At 54.3% G+C, this 13,444-nt stretch overlaps 1 protein-coding gene across 2 annotated transcripts in view; it reads left to right on the top strand.

The window, feature by feature from the left end:
* ANKS1A (ankyrin repeat and sterile alpha motif domain containing 1A) overlaps nucleotides 1–13,444 on the top strand; it is a 175,416-nt gene that overhangs the window by 154,357 nt on the left and 7,615 nt on the right. For both annotated transcript variants that reach the window (XM_012721321.1, XM_004673408.2), the window contains exons 14-18: nucleotides 9,365–9,463; nucleotides 10,355–10,507; nucleotides 10,617–10,724; nucleotides 11,848–12,012; nucleotides 13,293–13,409. In XM_012721321.1, the coding sequence (XP_012576775.1) occupies nucleotides 9,365–9,463; nucleotides 10,355–10,507; nucleotides 10,617–10,724; nucleotides 11,848–12,012; nucleotides 13,293–13,409 (642 nt within the window). The remainder of the gene's footprint in view (nucleotides 1–9,364; nucleotides 9,464–10,354; nucleotides 10,508–10,616; nucleotides 10,725–11,847; nucleotides 12,013–13,292; nucleotides 13,410–13,444) is intronic.

Here is a 13,444-nt window from a genome sequence, read left to right on the forward strand (position 1 = left end):
TGCGGATGTGGGGATTGGGAATGTAACCGCTCATATGCTTTAAAGTCACCTTCAGACATACCTGAGAAGCTTGGCTTGAGGTCAATCTAGCAAGCCCTTCCTGCCCCTTTTCTTCCTTGCTTCCTGGCAGGCCTACTCCTGCTCTTAACAGTCCTGGGAATTCCACCTCAGCTGCTTGTCTTTTCTGAAACAGATCGCTTACCATGGCCTCCTCACTAGGGTGAGGGGCAGTGGTCAGTCTGCCCGGAGCTCACCCCCTGCCCCCTCCTCTGCAGGGTAGATCTCTGTGGGTCCCACTGACTGTGTGCATGCGGTACCTCCCTAAAGCAGCCTCCCTGCAGGGCTGGCTGGGGCTTCCAGAAGGGACCCAAACTAGGACAGCTCCCCACCGCTAGGCCAGCTCCAGCTCTAAGGCTGACAAGTCTGCAGCAAGCCAGCCTCCTAAGGCCAACTCAGGGTCAGTTATTTTTCAGCCTTTAAAGTCTTAGGTTTTAAAATAGCAATTTCTTTTTCTTTTTAAAAAGTTAAACTGAGTATATTCATGATCTTTTCTAACCTAGTCCCTGACTCACACGTTCCCTGAGGAAGGCCAAAAGGCCAGGGAGGGAGGCAGGGCTGCAGCCAGTGAGTGCGGACGGTAGGCTCCCGTGCTGAGTATTTAGGGGCTGACCTGCCCTGAGCACACCTTTCGTCAAACTGGCCATCAGGTGGGCAAGGGAGGTAGCCATGGACTTCACAGTGTCCCCTGTCTTTCTTTAGTGTCCCCTGTCTTGCTTTAGTATTTTAGATGTTGAGCTCTTGACTTCTCACCCCTCTTTCTGATAATTTTGGAAAGGGTCAGGTTCCCAACCCTTGTTCCCAACCCTTGTTCCCAACCCTTAAACATCAGATCTCCTTAGGACCTGTGCTTCCAGCACAGAGAGCACCCACAGGGGTCCCTGGAGAAGTCTGGCGCTGGGCAGAGCATCTACGTAAGATGCAGGGCCTCTGTAGTACAGGGCTGCTCATATTTGGAAGGGTGCCTGTCAGGGGACGCCGGCAGCTCACTCCTCCCAGGTGCCTCCTGCTGCCCTGGTTCCGCTGCTCCTTGTCAACACACTCTCAGTTCTGGTGGGCCAGCTGGCAGGTAGGGTCTGTCCAGGAAGGGATGCTGATTGCCCTGCCCTTGGCATTGTTATTTCAGACACCGGGAGTGGCCCGAGTAGCCGTGCAAAACATCCTGGGTTGTAAGTTACCAGATGGGCCGTAAGGCTAATTAAGTTTTAGCAACCTGAAAAAAAAGAGGAAACACACAAGAAGGGGGCATCTTTGTTTAGAGGCCCCTCATTACGATGGTATCACCTATGTTGCATTAGCTGTTGTAAATCCCCAGTGGTTTGGTTTTCAATGGGCTTTGTATGTTTTCCCTGCTTTTGAAAGGCCTGGAGACCCTCTGCAAGGTAGGAAGCCAGGCTTTAGATGTAGCAGCAACATCTGGAAACTGAGGATGGTGCACAGAGCAGGAGTGCCTGTAAAATTTCCCCGTGATGGGTCTGACTGTGTTGTGAAGTAACGGCATTTGTGGGTGCCATGCAGCTCCCTGGCAGGGCAAATCATCAACATCATAGGATCTACCCATCCTCTCTCTGCCCAAATCACTTCCAGATCATCCCTGCTAGAATGTTTTTTTCAGTGACAGGATATTCACCACTGGCAAAGCAGTAGCCATTCATTCTTTACATTGCTTGGGCTGATTTAGAATGTCCTTCTATTAAAAACTTATTTTTTTTTATTCCTTTGGGGTACAGGCCAGAGGAGCAGGGGGTGAGAAGATTCGCCAAAGGCATAATGGGGAACAGAACAGACAGATCTACTGAAACACCCTGTTAAGGGGAGCAGCAGGTGAGACAGGAGAGGTCTGCTGCACCATATGTGTGCCAGCTACCTGGCTGGGGATCGAACCGAGGCCACAGCAGTGATAGCGCTGACACTTAACCCCCAGGCCACCAGGGAGGCCCAAGAGTATTCTTGGACCAAAATCTGTATGCTGTGGTTTCTGTCCCTTGGCCCCAGGTTTACCTCTGGGGCCACATGGAACACACCTAAGCCCATCGTGACTTCCTAGGCCATATTTTCTGTAGGCTCAGCACCGTCTCTCCTGACTGTACTCTTCACATATGATGGCTGAACTAGACAAGCAAGCACTATAACTACACTTCCTCACGTGAAAGCAGAAAGGGCCTTCGATTTGGAGGAGTAGGGCCAGGGCAGTAAGGCTGCCGGGCACTGACACCAGAGCCCGGGAGATAGAGCTGGGGGCGTGGCTTACGCAACTGCCAGCCAGCCCGCTAGCTCATGCATCACCACTACTCCATTTGCACCGCACATCTTTTCTACAGGAAATGGGCTTGCTTCAGAGAAAGGAGGAAGTGCATTTAATTAGTGAGGAAAAAAGGTCACTGGTGGTTGGCACGTTGGTGGCTGGCACGGGGCTTTGTGTCTGAGGAATCCGGCCCACCTCCCTTCACAGAAGTGTTGACTGAGTGAAGGTGCTCCTCGCACAGCACTGTTACGTATGTGGATGTCAAAAAAAAAATGTTTTAGGATAGCTAATGTGGGGAAATGTAATCACTTTGGAGTATTAAATGAAAAAAATCAAAACACTAAAATGCGGGTACAAGGTGATCTTAGTTTTCAAAAACGGAAAGCGTTGGTGTCAAAGAGGTACAAGGGAGAAAGCCAAAATGTCTCCGGTGGCTGTCCCAGTGGGACAGTGGTGCCTTCACTTTCTTCTTGGAGGGTAACGAATTTTCTGCATTATCTACAGTGAATGAATCTGGAATCAGAAAAGCAAATAATCTAGGTGGCTGTAAGGCGCTTGATGGCCCAGCTGGGAAAACAAGGCACACAGAGCAGCGAAACAACAGACAGCCCAAGCGTTGAGTTCTGCGGGGCAGAGAGGGGAGGACAGGGGAGGCCTACATTCAGGCAGTGTTTCCTGCAGGCCAGGCACTGACCTGGTGCCCAGCCCTGGGGGCGCTGGCCTGGTGGGGCAGTTGGGATCCCTGAGGCCCAAAGTGGGGCTTTACCAGTAAATGGCCATGCCAGGACACCAGCCCAGATCTGCCAACTTAGAACTTCTGGATGGCACTCACTGTCCTGGGGAGCTGTAGAGTCTATGGGCCTGTGAGGGAGCAGGGGCGAGGAGAGGCTGGCTAAGGCTGGGCTGGCTGGCTGTGGTGGTGGAGGAGGCTTGAGTATAGTGAAGGGCGGAACCCTGTCAAGGCAGAGAGACGCCCCAGGGTTGCATGGGGTAGGAGTCCTCTGGTTGTGTCCCCAGAGTCAAAGTACTCATTAGACCGCAGGGCGGTAGAGAGTGGCGTGTGTGGGGAGGTCATGCTGAGGGATGGACGCGATGAGTCTGGCACAGGCCACAGGAGGGGCTGGACACGCCTGACACAGCCAGTCACCACTCCTGCCCCTCCCAGCAATTTATTTCTCCACAGGCTTCTGCCACGTGGCAGAGAGGTCCCCACTGTTTTCCTGTCTGTGTCTGAAACTGTGCCAGCTTGTTCCCACATCTTGGAGAGACGAAGGGTGCAGAGGAGCAAGCCCTGAGAGCTGAAAGGCATGAGCTCAGGAAAGAGCCCTGCTGTATTGGCTTCTGGCAAGCTCTTCAGCCAGGTCCCCAGACCCCTGAGCTTCCCTGCCTTTCAGTCCCTCAGAACAGCGCCTCACTGCTTCCTGTGTGCAGGGAGCCTCTGACCTGGGCTCCTCATCTTCCTGGGATACTCCTCTCTTTCTCCTCTTCCCTCCCAGGGTTCAGTGAGCTACAGGCCTGAGTGGAGGTGCTGCCCGCACTGTCAGGATGCCTGCACTCCCCCATCCATCCATTCTCAGAGCCCACCACTGTCGGGATCCCAAGCCCCGGTGTGAAGCAGGGCTGCAGAGAGGCAGTCCCCTCAGCTGGGGCTCTGGAGCATCGTGGAGCTAGCTCTGCAAGGAGACAGCTCCTAGGCGAGCCTGGCCCTGCCTCCTGTACTCACTCAGTCCCTGGGCATCTACACTTCCTCCTTGAGTGCCTCAGGGGTTGAGGTGGCACCAGGCGTTCCCTGTCTCTGCCGGGCCCTTAGCCGTGGGCCCCTGGCCACACGTGTCTCTTGTTCTCCCTCTTTCTCTGCCTGGCCATGAGGCATTTTCAGGGTAACAACTGTAGTTATCAGGACTCCAGCTCTCTTGGCCCCACAGTACTGGTCTGGCCTGTTCCAGTCCTTTTATAGTAGAAGGAAATTTGAGAGCTCTTAAATGCATATCTTCATGTCTTAATATAACTACACTTTAGGATGAGCTGGGCTGTGGACGGTCCTGTCAGCAACTGCCGGTGGCCTCCACGTCCGCGGGCGCAGCGGCAGCCGCTGTCCTGGCGTCTGGCATGTCTGTGCGGATGGGACTCCAGGGAGGAGGAAGACTCCCCAGCACACCAAATCAGTTACAGTTCAGGGATTCATGGGCATCCCTGAAGCCCATCTGTGCATCCAGGGGCCCACGGACACCACATTCAGGACACTCAGATAAGTTAGTTGCCCAAGGTTGCTCCTCATGCGAGCAGCTGAGTTGTGACTGGAAGTCTAGTCTCATGCCCCGGGGGTGGTACTTCCTCCTCCCACGGTGATCCCCACACACCCCTGGCCCAGAAGGGGCTATACTGGGCCGCATGCTCAGTACCTCCCCCTGAGGGCAGAGCCTGGCATGTGGGTCATTTGGGCTAGACTGGCACCTCCCTCCTGGATGCCAGTCTGGGGCAGGCCAACCATTCCATCCTCAGGCTGTCTGTTGGGGGCCGTTCTTCCAAGGGTTGGAAACGGAGCTGGTAAGGAATCAAGCCCCAATAAACTCTTGTCCATGGACCTTTCTTTGTCTATATCTTCCTTCCCGACTGGGGGTATAAGCTCTGGAAGGGGGCGCATTGATCCCTGTGGCGACTATTAGGATGTCAGGTGAGGTGGCAGCTGCAGTGGCAGGCGGCTTCCGCCCTTCTCTGCAGGAAGTGGATTGCCTTTGTCCGCAGATCCATGAAGTAATAGGCCTGCTCTGGGTGGTCTTGGAACAGCCTTTGGCTGCAGATTGACTTGGGCTTACACAACTCTATAAAAAAAACAACAAGCTCAGCAAACTAGGCACCTGGGTTCTCCACCCACACTGGTAATTATGGGGTGAATATGGCACCTCACTCTCAAGTAGGCAACTGTTTGGTAGTGACGGCAGCAGCTTGATGAAAGGATGCTACTGCCAGTAGAGAGATAGTGAGACAATAGGGACACTGAGCCTGCTTAGGAGAACAAAGATTGTGGGAGGCATTGTTTCCATTTGACTGGGAAGAATTTCCCAAATCCTGTGCTGTTACTCCCATCCTTGAGGCCCTTTCTGAGGGAATGGAGAGGTGAGGAGACCTCAGACTTCAGAAAGTAGGAACTGGTGACATTTGTACTTCTTCCTCATCTTCTCTAGAACTGGATGCTCTCTGTCATCATCACTGGTGTCTCAAGGTGAGCACAGGTTTGGGCTGAGCTGCGGTAGGGAGTTGTTAGGAATACGTGGGTTGTGGGTTGAGGCTGAGCTGTAGGGGTGAGCTCTTTATATGGCCAGCCCAGAGTTCGGGGGAGTTGTCAGTTTGGAAAGTTCTGTGCCTCCCAGAGGAGGCTCAGATGAGCACAGGAGTCACTGCCCACCTGATCCCTGGAATTCATCACTTAACCTGGTGAGGCTGCAGTGGTAGGAGCAAGTTCTTCTGTTTATAAGGTTCTGACTTTGTAGAAGAAAATAGCCAAATCAGGATTTGCGCTCCGTTCTGCCTTGCAGAGTGGTCAGCATTCACAAACCCCAGTCCCTGGGTGGTGGACATGTGCATGCTCCAGGAACACTATTCCTCGTAGTCAGACTTGCCGGGTCCCTGCCCTCCTCCTCGCTTTCTATATTCTTTCCTATCCCAATAGGAGAGTCCTTCCTGCTCTCCCTGGGCCAACCCTTATGCCCCAGACTCTCTGAGGCTAGGGATGTACTCAGTCTCTCACTCCTGGCCCACCCTTGAGGGCTTGCATGTGGCTAGGCCAGCCCAGCACAAGAAGCTAAGGCCGGGATCCTATTCTCTACTTAGCCACCTGCAGCCAAGAGAGCCTACCTGGCATTGCTGCTGCCAAGGCCAGTGACCTGTTCAAGGGACTACAGAAAAAGAAAGCCCAAGTGTCCAGTTGTGAGTTCTGTTACCAGGCGCCATATACTGGAGTCTGATGCAGGTATTCATAAAAGACAGTGAAATGTCAGAGGGAAATGTTTGCACACAATACATTAGTCTGTGAGAAACAGCAAGCTCAGCAAACAAGGCACCTGGGCTCGCCAAGGCCAAGCGTCTGCCCAGCCTCACTCAAACAAAGACCCGTATGTTCTGATGGGAGAGTGATGACAGGCCATGGCAGTACTAGGCTGGACTTGCCTCTGAAGATTTATCATCTCCCAGAAATGGTTTCCAGACTCTCCACTCTGCTCATTTCCATATTCAGTCTGACCTCCCTCTCCTCTGATAATTGGTCAGTTCTACCGCCTCAGTCATAAAAAAGCCAGGGCCAGAGAAAGCCTGAGCGGAGCTATTGTCCTGGCCTGATTTGACTCCAGGGGCCACCGTCCCTGAGGCCCTACCTTCCCCCTCCTCTTCCAGACCCCTGCTCAGTCTTAGAGAACAGTGGATTTGGGAAGAGATGCTTTAAATGGAGGAGGGGCTCAAGTGAAAGGAGGGTGTATGCGTGTGTGTATGCGTGCGTGTGTGTGTGCGTGTGTGTGTGTGTGATGGGGGAGGGGGACATGTTCAACCAGGATATTCATGAAAAGACAAATTTAGACCTTCAGAGCAGATTTCTCAGCCCAGGGCAGGAAGGTGGGAGGATGAGGGAAGCACCAGTGAAGAAAGCGGAGGGCTGACAGTCAACAGCCATTCCTGTATTGATTTGAGGGACCTGTCGGTTCTAAGAGAGCAGCTGCTAAAGCTCATGAGCAGACAGCTCAGGCCAGAACCCCGGGTCTCCACCCCTGCCCAGATGTGAGGTCCACTTCCAGGTTCTCCAGGTGCTGGGGAGCTACCTCGGAGCTTGCCCAGGCCCTGACTGGTGCAGTGTAATGCATTTGTCTGTAGACTTTCAATGAGCCCTGCATCAGCCTCTTTGCCACATTAAAAAAGAAGAAGTAGAATAAAAAGGTTTTCTAGTAGAACAGGCAGACAGCTTTATTGTAGGGAAATTTGAAAATAAAGCACAAAGGAAAAGTGTAAAAGCCATGTACAAATTCATCTCAAGGACAAGCAAAACAAGGTTACCTTGCTGGTGTATTTCTCTAAGTAAGTTAATGCTCTTTTTAAGGTTGCGGTCATTTCTGCCATTTTGGTGTCCCTTTCTAAGCTTTTCCTCTTTTTAATCTTAGCAAAATTGGGATTTTAGCATTTATGCTTTTTTTTTTTTAACCTGCTTTTTACAGCCACTAATGTACTGCATGCAAACATTTTCTCGACATTTAACTGCCTGTTAGCAGTACCTGAGACAGCTTCAGGCATGCCGCCACGGGCACCCTGCGTCTGGCGGAAGGGGCAGCAGGCCTCTGTGGGTCACGGCTGTCCGTAGTCAGAGCTGCTCCCGGTCACTTGTGAGCCTTGCATCCTGCTCCGGGTGCTCGTGCAAGGGCTGAGTTGAGCATGTTGTGTTGGAGAGGTGGGTGCTAGGGGTTTGGCAGACACCCACCATCTGGGTGGCCAAGAGGGCGGCATCTTGGCACCAACCCAGCCATGGAAGCTGTCTCTTCGTCCCTCTGTCCCTGAGTGAACAGGGACCAGTAATATCACCTGCCAGGATGGAATGGCCTGGTGACAAGCCATTTCACAAAGTGCTGTTGACAATGGAAGGAATCTAGCACATCATGGATGACGGAAACATGAAGACTCACCAGGCTTCAAAACACACACTTTTGACCCCAGGCAACCTCTTCCAGATAAGCATCCTAGCAATGACACCCACTTTGGGGCCTTCCTGGTGGTGCAGGAGTTAATGACACAGCTCTGTTGATCCATCACCAGCCACTACAGCGCCAGTTCAGTCCCCAGCAAGTGAGGGAGCTGACCCACATGGTGCGGCAGACCTTTCTTGTCTCTCCTGCTGCTCCCCTCAGCAGTGTATTTCCGTACATCTGCCTGTTCTGCTCCCTACTCATTCTGGTGAATCCTATCACCTCCTCTCTACTCACCCCCCCAACCCCACCCTGCACCTCTGAGCTACACCTCAGTTCTTATATGCATAAATAAATCTTTTTAAAAAATCAAATTTAAAAAAAGAAATGACACCCACACAGGGATATTCGTGCAGCATGAATTTTTACATTTGTCAAAGCAGATATTGGAAAGTCACCTTTAACAGGGAGCAGGTTAAATAAATTACCATATGCCTATAATCTGGATGATCATGCAGCTTTAATAAGAGGCAGGTCTGTATACTGAGTGGTCTAATCTGCATAGAGGAAGAATTAGGTGCCAGCAGTATGGACAAGAGCCACGTTTGTGCAAGATGAAGTGTACACATGTGTGTGTGTGTGCACCCCACTGGCTCTGCAGGGACATTGGGAGAGTGATGATGGGGGAGGCTGTGTTTGAGGAACAGGGCAGAACCATCAACTTTAGAAATCTGAAAACACTTACCCCGTAATGGTGTTGCGAGGGATAGAAACATCGTCAGGGCTCCGAGGAGGCGTGCAGTCAGACTGCCCGGATGTCAGCTGTACCACTGCTTGTGTGACCTCAGGCCGCCTCTGTCTGCCTCTACCTCATCTACAAAACCAGAATTAGAAGAGCACCTAGGATGAGGGTTTTGAGCAAAAGACGTGGTGATCCTCACAGAAGCTTTCTGTCCCCGTGATCAGTAAGTGAGCGCCAGCCAACCTGGCCGCCCCACTGAGTGCTGCACAGCCGGGATGCTGGCCTCTGCACCCCAGCTCCTGGAGTGGCTGTCCAGCCTCAGAACTATAATCTAATGTCTGAGGACGTCACTTTGGCTATTCTTGATGGACCCTGCTCTCCAGCACTCTGGGTGGGCCGGGCCTTGTGGCCTTCACTCTGTTCTGACCCAGTCAGAACTTTCTGCCACCCTCGAACTGCCCCACCCATTGGCCACCCCTCAGCAGGAGGGAGAGAGCTGCCTGGGCACACTTGTTTTTACTTAACACAAGCTTCCTGCTGCTTGGCCTCTGTGGGGAGCTCCCAGTCTCCACTTCTCCTTGATGCCTGTGGCGAAGAAAAGACTTCGGCTGTGAAAGACTAATCTGTCATCAGGCCTCATGTTCTCCTTTCTCTTCTCAGGGATCTAATGTGATGGAAGAACAAGACCTGCGGGAGATCGGCATCAGTGACCCACAGCACCGGCGGAAGCTGCTCCAGGCTGCCCGGTCCCTGCCCAAGGTGACCACCACCAGCCCTGCAGTGTACGCCTTGGCTAGAGCCAAGGGCCATCTTGGCTAGGGCCATCCTCCTCGCACCATCTGGGCAGGAACTGGGCTCTAGGCATACAGACCACGTGGGTGTCTGCCCCTCACCATGGGAGCCCCAGCAGGCAGCTCCAAGTCCTGTTTCACTCCTCCTCACCAAGTCCTGAGGCCCAGAGTAGGCAGAGCATTCAGGACCATGAGGGAACTGCCCCAGGTGTCCACCCAGCACAGTATCTGGTGCCCACAGCCTAGACCTGCCACCTGGAACCCTTTGGAGTCTCTCCCAACCCACTGGAGACCAGGCCAGCCTGCACTGACCCCTGAGAGCCAGCAGCTGGTAGGCCCAAGCCTCTCCACCTCAGCTGCACTGGCACTGAGCCCAGCCCTTGTCCCCGCCACTCAGAGCTCAGCACACATTCCGGCAACTACGCTGATACACACATGCTTCTCAGGCACACGCCATTTCCGTCGTACCACCAGGGCTGTGATCTCATCAGAACACAGGTTGGGTGCCTTCTGCAAACCCCTCTCCCCAGATGATCTTACCCACTAGGGCCATCTTCCCCAGACCTGGAGTGCTCTGGTGGTCCTAATTGCTCAGATGGGTTGACTGGAGACAGGGCCATCTCCCTGGCACCACCTAGATAGGAACTAGGCTGTAGGCCCAGACAGAAAGGACTATGTGAGGGAGGGACTTAAGGTGACAGGGCCCCACATCCACAGAGCCCCTCTGGTAAGAACTGTCCCCTACCTACCCACCAGTCTCTGGCGTGGTCTGTGTAAGCTGCCTGGATCCCCGTGGTCCCTGGGTTCTTTGCCATGTGAGCACTTTCAAAATGTGAGCTTGGCTTCTGCTGCCCCCCAGGTGAAGGCTCTGGGCTACGACGGGAACAGCCCCCCATCAGTGCCCTCCTGGCTGGACTCCCTGGGACTGCAGGACTACGTCCATTCCTTCCTGTCAAGTGGCTACAGCTCCATCGACACTGTGAAGAACCTCTGGGAACTGGAACTTGTCAATGTGAGTGCAGCTCCTGTCGTGCCTGCAGCCCCTTTTGCGAGGTGGGCTCCCCGGGTGGGCAGCCAGCCTGGCTGGGAGGGGTCACCGCCTACTCTCTCCTTCCCATCAGGTCCTAAAGGTTCACCTGCTCGGCCATCGCAAACGCATTATCGCCTCCCTCGCAGAAAGGCCTTATGAGGAGCCACCCCAAAAGCCCCCAAGGTTCTCCCAGCTGAGAGTGAGTTGGAGGCCGGGAGTGGGAATATGTGTTTTCTATATTCTTAGACATTCTTCATGACCGTATGACCTCTTGTAGAGAAGCAAACCCCCCCCCCCATCTGTTGGGGTCACCACTCCTCAACCAAGACAGCGAGGAACACAATGGGGTGGTTGTTTGGGCTGGTTTTGAGCAATTTCATGCTTCCTATCTGCATTCAGAGAAGCTTGACATGGCCCTTGACAAAAGGTCAAGTTTAAAGAGACAGTAAAATGTTGGGAGAGGTAATGAAACAGATAAGTGAACAGATGGCTGAATTCTTGGCAGGGGGCGGGAGGCACTAGAGTTCAGAATACACAGCAGGACCAGGGTCCTCCCCACGTCTTCTGAAGTAAAATCCTGGGGCAGGATGGGTAAGCGAACCTGCAAGTTTAGAAACCCGGGCATCCTAACCACTAAAGTTCTAGAGGAGCTGTCTCCTGCCTGCTGTGAGCAGCTGACAGGTGGGGGAAAGGAGCCTGCTGTGAGCACTGGGCTGCAAACAAGGCCCCTTGCCTCGGCCCATTCATGGGAGCCTCATAGTGGGCTTTATTTTGTAAGATCCCACTTTGTTAACAGATGGGATGAGAAAGCTGAGGCCAAGACTAGTTCTGAGAACCAGACATACAGCTGGCATCTAGATCTGTAAATCAAGGGGACCAACCGGTTCTCTCAGTGAGGCAGGGGTCTGGGGTGCTGACTGGCGCACCGTGTGTGCTCAAGAGCAAGCTTTTTGCATCTGGCACGTGCCTCAGGTACCTGAATGGAAAGTAATTCCCAGTCCCACACGGCTCCAGGCCAAGGGGCATGCCAGTGAACTGGGGTACTCCTGGTCGGGGATCACCTGCAGGACTGGGTTGCCAAGGCTTCCTGGCTCCAGGAGGAGCTTGGCTAGGGCCAGCTGAGCCCAGCAAGCCATTTCCCTGCGGACTCGGGCCCACAGTGCTGTTAGTCTGGCCCCTCCTTGACCTTGACCCTTAACTCAGTGCCGGTACAGCCTCACAGATTCCCCTGCCAGGCGGCCCTTAGCGGCCCCAGGTCGCGCTGCCACCCACAACCAGGGATGGATTCTGATCTATTTTCGCCTGATTTCTCCCCGCTGCAGTGCCAAGACCTGCTCTCCCAGACATCATCCCCCTTGAGCCAGAATGACTCCTGCACCGGGCGGTCAGCTGACCTACTGCTGCCTCACGGGGACACTGGCAGGAGGCGGCACGACAGTCTCCATGAACCTGCAGCACCCTCTCGAGTAGAGCGCTTCAGAGTCCAGGTGGGGTGGGAGGGCGGCTGCAGGCAGGGGCCCCTCATTGCTCTGGCAGGCCTGGGGCTGCCAGACCCCACTGCTGCCCCTGTGCCTCCTCCCACCGCCCCCCACACAGCTGTGTCGGGCATGCAGCCCAAGGCTCCTGGGGCACCTCCAGGGCCTCCTCCGGGCCTGGGTGTCCTGCCTCAGAAGTTCAGCCCCGACACCTCTCCCTGCAGCCTTCCACTCTCCCCTGTACTTGCCATCCCTGTTTCTCCCACTCTCAACCACCTCTTGGCCCCCTTTCTCCCTTATTCCAGCCACTCCCCAGAGCTGTTTCTCTTGCCTCTTCAATTGATTCTTGTGGCCCGGGTCAGACTCCGTCCTCGGTTCCGAGCCCCACAGTGGCACAGCTCCAGGACTGTACCCTCGGTGCCCCACCCACAGCTGCCAGGGCCACCTGCCCCCTGTTGCCCTCAGGTGGCTCCACGGGGCAGTCACCCCTCAGGGTATTGCCTTCAGGGCGCTGGGTTTATTCAGATCTGTCCTACAGCCAGGCCCTGGCTCCTGTTCCCATGTCAGCCTGTGACACCCAGACTGCCCGGTGTCGCTCTCCCCACCCTGCCGCAAGGGTCACTGTACCTGGCACCGACTGATTTCCCCAGCTCAGGAGCAGATCCAGGGCCCTTGACAGGAGACGAGGATTCTAGGGAGCTGGCTCTTGCCACCCTGTCTGTCATGCCTTACGCTTCCCCACACACTTGTTTACTGCTCTCTGGTTTTGGTCATTTCCCATCTCATTAAGATTCACCCCCAGGCCCTCCCTGGTGACACAGCAGGTTAAAGCACAGCACTAAGAAGCTAAAGCCACTTCTGCATGAGTTCGATCCCCGCCCTGGAGGGGACTCACATGGCGTGGCAGACCTCTCCTGGCCCACCCGCTGCTCCCCTGAGCAGTGTATTTAAGTAGATCTGCCTATTCTGCTCCCCACTGTCTCTGGTGAATCCTCTTACCACCCCTGCACCTCTGGCCTGTATCCCAGCTCTATATGCATAAACGAATCTTTTTTTAAAAAAAATTCACCCCCAGACACCAGAGAGCCTTCCAAACTGAGCCTTATTCTTAGGTGACTCAGCGCCCTGCTTCTTCTCTGATTGGGTGGGCCTCACTCTGCCACAGCCCTTTGAAGGCCTGTCTACCTCTTGCCCTCCCCGTCCAGCCCTTGAGCTCCTTGGGTGTCTGGCTGCTTTGCCTTTGGAGCCAGGCAGAGAGCCCAGGCTGACCTGTGACTTTGCGTGTTCTGCAGGAAGAGCCCCGCGAGGCCAAGCTGACCCTTCGGCCTCCCAGCCTGGCCGCCCCCTACGCTCCTGTGCAGAGTTGGCAGCACCAGCCAGAGAAGCTCATCTTCGAATCCTGTGGTTACGGGTGCTGACTGGCGCACTGTGTGTGCTCAAGAGC

Source organism: Condylura cristata, unplaced genomic scaffold (genome assembly GCF_000260355.1).
Source record: "Condylura cristata isolate star-nosed mole 26May11 unplaced genomic scaffold, ConCri1.0 scaffold00001, whole genome shotgun sequence".
NCBI classification, from domain to species: domain Eukaryota; kingdom Metazoa; phylum Chordata; class Mammalia; order Eulipotyphla; family Talpidae; genus Condylura; species Condylura cristata.